A 5,206-nucleotide genomic window follows, 5' to 3' on the forward strand; every position below is an offset into this window, starting at 1 on the left:
ATTTTGATATGTCTGGATTTTGAATTTCCGGATTATGAATGTAACCGGTTTTAGATGCATTCTAAAATTTTTTTACGAAATAAAGCCCACCAACAAACGGAGAGAAAGCCTGCGTGAATTATTTCTTTTCCAACATATTAACATATGTGTAAGCGCCAATCTACTACATATTACTACTATATCAGAAAATGACTAAATTTTATCTACGACTTTACAACGAGATCAGTATAAAGCAAAAAGTAACTAATTATATTGCTATTAATAAACAAGCAGGAAAACTTTTAATTATTAGCAAATTTTGTGCGTGAGACACAAGTTTCAGATCCGTTTCGACCAGCAGTCAAAGGAAAAACCACACTCCGATAGTCCAAACAAAAAAATGCACCTTTTCTCGACATTAGAACACCAGAAAAGAGGGCGCACATAAGTCAAATCTGACCACAATCACATCTCGCAGTAAAGAGAAAATAAGTAAAATAATATTGGTAGTCGTTGAATCGACTAGTACTCTACGGTTAAGAAAGAGCGAACGGAGGGCATAGATGGCTTACAGATTAATCTGTTGGATTTCCCGTTATTATTTACTATATTATGTATTGTGCTTCCGAAAGTTATTTAAAAAATCTAAAAAATATGTAATTATGTTACTGAGAAAATGATAAGCTTAAATTTTATTGTAATTTCTTTATAGTCATTGGCACAGGCATTCATTTTTTGTCGCAAAATACTCAAAAGATCAGCTGTGTTTCGGAAAATAATCATTCCACGTCAAGACTGCAAAATGTTACTTGCGGAACTTCGAATGGATTCAAACCAAGTACAGTGATACCAAGGCCATTGCAAAATGTGAGTAAAAACGAAAGACAGGAAGAGAGGGGGATTCCCAAAGTTTTGCAAAGCCATTGCATGGCGCACGGATTGTATGACAAGAGCCGGTTTTCCCATGGGAAAGCTTTGCCATCCGAGCACCGTCAAGGGCTTTGCAAGACTTCGAAAATACCCTAATACACATATCGTCATTTAAAGTTCAAAACCGCGTATCGTCATTCTGCAAAACCGCGTCACTGACATTTGAGCCAAAAATTGGATTTTCTCACACAAGTTCTTGGCTGAATTCTTATCCATTCATCCTGAAATATACTAGCNCGCGTCACTGACATTTGAGCCAAAAATTGGATTTTCTCACACAAGTTCTTGGCTGAATTCTTATCCATTCATCCTGAAATATACTAGCCAGAAATGCGATTGCTTTATAAAAAAGAAATATGAGTGTTTTTACTCGCTAGAAAATAATTTATGCAACATTACATACGCAGTTTTGCATTATCTTGATACGCGGCTTTTGCATTTTGTTGATACGCGGTTTGGTACTTTAAACGACGACATGACTCTTTCCATGATGTCGGGTATTGCAAATTTTATCTATACTATATATAAAATTAAAGCCCAAAAAAACGTGAGAGCAAAACAGCCGATGTACTGGGTCGATTTCTATGATTCAAGTTTTAAAATTACATATTTCTACCACAGTAGGACACAGTGGTATTTTTAAAATCAAATTTTAATAACACGTATGTTTAATTAAAGTATTAAGTTGATCAACAACTTGGTTGCTAACTGCCTTGTATTAACAACTTATACCTAAGTAGTATTACTAATTGGACTTTAAGAAAACTGAATAGCTTAAACTGTAGCTGTTCAGTTTATAGGGTAACGGTTAAATTTTCCAGATCCTACCGCGAACGCGCTTCGCGGCAGGTGAGACCCATAAATGCTGCTTCCTTGGGCCCTGCTGTTCTCTTGGACTAATCCCTGCGTATCTATAAAAATGCACGGAGTTAATTGTGTATATTATGGTACCTTTAATTCTACCCAAAATGGCGTGCCTTCTGGGGCCTTTGAAGTACTCTTACTGGTATCCTGCGTTACAAATGAGGATAGAGTCCGCTTGAATTACGAGCCCTGTGGGACTGGAGATCCTACCTCCTAAGAGTTTTATAAACAAATTTCATTGCTATGGCTAAATTTTGATGATAACACTGTAACGACGCTAAAATTACACAAAAAACGCCGAGAGACGTAAAATTAATTTTAAGTAGTATGTTACGGATCTGTATACAGTTTTTTTTGATAAGGTCATTTAGTCAAGTTATTTTCATTTTAAGTTTTCATTGCGAATGAAAAAAATCAAACTTAAACATGGTCATACGGTCATGTACGATATGGCGTATGGGTAACATTATTTCCTGCTAGTATTTTATACAAAAAATTATTACACTTTCACTTAACCCTTGCAAATCACAATGGGCTATGATCGGGCCTAAGTGTGCTGGCGCCCTCTGGGCCTAGCAGCCACTTCAACCTAACCCTTGCAAACTTGCTTATTTATCCATCGATTTTCATCGGTAGTAGTGTTTTAAGCCGCAAAACAAGCAGATATTGGCTAGTCTATACTAATATATATTTTGAAAAGCGTTTTTTTCTGTTCGCATAGCTCGAGAAAGGCCGTACCGATTTTTTCGAAATTTCGGAATCTACTGAAGACTTTCCAAGGATGGTTATAGGGTAAAAAAAAGTTTCGATATAGAAATGGGGCGTGGCACCTCCCATACAAACCGAATTTTTCAAACTGCATATATTTGTGGTAGAGGACTAGAACTGGGTATGGTGATATATACATATATAAGACCAATTCCATACTCATGGAGAAAAATTTGCATGGTTGGAGAATGGGGCGTGGCACCTCCCATATAAACCGTACTTTTCATATTGCATATTTCTGGAAGTGTTCATGGTAGACTGTAAGCCTTTTTAAAACTCTTTAGTTTGACACCCACATGCCACAATTTCATTTACTTTATCAATTTAACTGAGTTACAATTTCCAAATAGGTGGCAGCCCCCCTCAAAAATATTTCCAACAGTTATATTTTTTAAACCTCTTAATTTGATACCCATATTGTAATATTTTATTATTTTTTCAATGTAATGTAGTTAAATTTTCAAACAGATGGCAACCCTCCTCAAACATATTTTCGGCAGTAAGCCTTCTTAAAACTCTTTAGTTTGACACCCACATGGCAATATTTCATTTTTTTTAACAATTTTACTGAGTTTAAATTTTCAAATAGGTGGCCACCCTCGTCAAAAATACTTCCAGCAGTTATCTTTCTTAAACCTCTTTAACTTGATACCCATATTGTAATAATTCATTAATTTTATCAATATAATTGGGTTTAAGCATTTTAAAATAGGTGGCAACCCTCCAAATTTTTGCGATATCATTGGTTCCGGTATTATACCGAATATAAGAAAAAAAAAATTATTCAAATCGGTTCAGCCGTTCTCGGGTTTTGATGACCGTGACATACGAACACAACATTTTTATATATATATAGATATACATAGAAGATGTCCAATGTGTGCTTTCGATTTTAATCTTTGACCACAACAAAAATTCCACATTGTATATTCGTGAATGAACTTTCAGTTTCTCGATTACTTTTACAATTCCTTTGAGTAATTGGAAAAACTAAAGTACTCTTGCAATTCCAGGTAATGGAATTGAAAAAAAATCAATTACATTTTCAATTCCTTTCAAAGGAATTGGAAAAAAAAATTACATTACTAGCACGTAATTTATTCCAATTACAATATGAAATTCCTTGTAATGGAATTAAAGAAAAAACCAATTACATTTGAAATCACTTCAAGGAACTGAAAAAGTAATCGAATCCTTTGCTGTGGACTGAAGGAATTGATTCCTAACTACAATTCCTTGTAATCTGTAATTGGGAGTAATTTAATTCCTAAAGGAATCATTACGACCCAGCTCTGCGCATACCCTTATAATTGCCAATATACCTACATTATGAACACCCACGTATAATTTATGTGCCTACAAGTTATCTATTTAATTTAAATTGAACTACAAAGTTGTGATAAACTATTTACATATCGATATGTACTGAAGACTGGTACGCTGAAAAGGCTTGCCAATAGACCCACTGAAGTCCCCCATTGTCCCGTCAGGAAAGTCAACTTGACTATACCGACGTTGGTAGGACAGAAATTGAGTTCTCAGAAAAGGCGAAGTATCTAGAGGTTACTCTAGACCAAAGGGTCAATTGGAACTCACATCTCTTGAATGTTACTAACAAGGCTACAAGGGCGTTTTATGCCTGTCAGGGGGCTTAAGGCAACAAAAGGGCTGACTATCTCGCAAAGCGTGGAGCCCAAATGCACTGGCGTGGTCCCGAGTTTTTGTGACTGCCCACGTTTCATGAATAGAAGACTGATACACCTTGGTTACCGATTGTCTTCTCCATCCAAAATTTGGAACATGGCACCTTACAAAGTGCTTCGCTTCTTAAATAGCCTAAGATTGGAGTGATTTCAATTAGCGTTTAGCACAATAGATATTTTTAGGTCACAGCGCGATTACTCCCGCCGTAATAATAAAAATAATATGTATGTGTAAAGGGACATACATTTGTTAAGTCTGTACAGTAAAATAAATTGTTAAACGCAGCTAATTTGTTTTTATTGTACTAGTTGTGTTTTAGTTTAACTAAAAGTTATGCCACCTAAATTTTTAATAAAATTGACATTAAAAAAAAAACCAAAGAAAAAAAATTTGGTAGGTTTTGGTTGGTTTTGGTAGGCAATTTTGGTAGGAAAAAAATTTTGTTCGTGGCAACACTGAGCACAGCGCAAAATAAAACAAGTAAGGAAGTCTAAGTTCGGGCGGAGCCGAACATTAAATACCCGGCGCAAATATTAAATATATGATTTTCACCTTTCCGAAAGCTACCGCTACACGGTAAGCCCAGGTGTATCAATTTTGAGTAAATTAGCGTCCTTAAATTTCAAAATATTGACGTTTAAAGCATTTCTAAAATTTACCGTTACATGAAAAGCCATAATTTTAGTCCGATTTCAATAATTTTCATCGTTTTGCTTTTATGTAGCAAGCACAATAAAAATACCGAGTTTATTACAAATTGGTAGAACGTTTACCGAGATACATATATGTGATCATAAGTGGGCGGTGCCACGCCCATTTTTCAAAATTTTATTATAGACGTATTTCCTGGTAAGGAATTGTTGAAAGCATCAATTCTGAATAAATTGGCTTTAATATTTACTGATTTGTCGAAGATTTCGTATTTCTTCAAATTACCGTTATATGAGATGTGGGCGTGGTT

At 35.2% G+C, this 5,206-nt stretch overlaps 1 protein-coding gene across 1 annotated transcript in view; it reads left to right on the forward strand.

Annotated features, from left to right (window-relative positions):
* Positions 1 to 5,206, forward strand: part of LOC108365921 (uncharacterized) — a 48,431-nt gene that overhangs the window by 13,312 nt on the left and 29,913 nt on the right. The window contains exon 2 of the mRNA XM_017620144.1: positions 692 to 846. Within this exon, the coding sequence (XP_017475633.1) occupies positions 692 to 846 (155 nt within the window). The remainder of the gene's footprint in view (positions 1 to 691; positions 847 to 5,206) is intronic.

The sequence above is a fragment of the Rhagoletis zephyria genome, unplaced genomic scaffold (assembly GCF_001687245.7).
Source record: "Rhagoletis zephyria isolate East Lansing unplaced genomic scaffold, Rhagoletis_zephyria_1.1 Rzeph_scaffold_02059, whole genome shotgun sequence".
Taxonomy (NCBI): Eukaryota; Metazoa; Arthropoda; class Insecta; order Diptera; family Tephritidae; genus Rhagoletis; species Rhagoletis zephyria.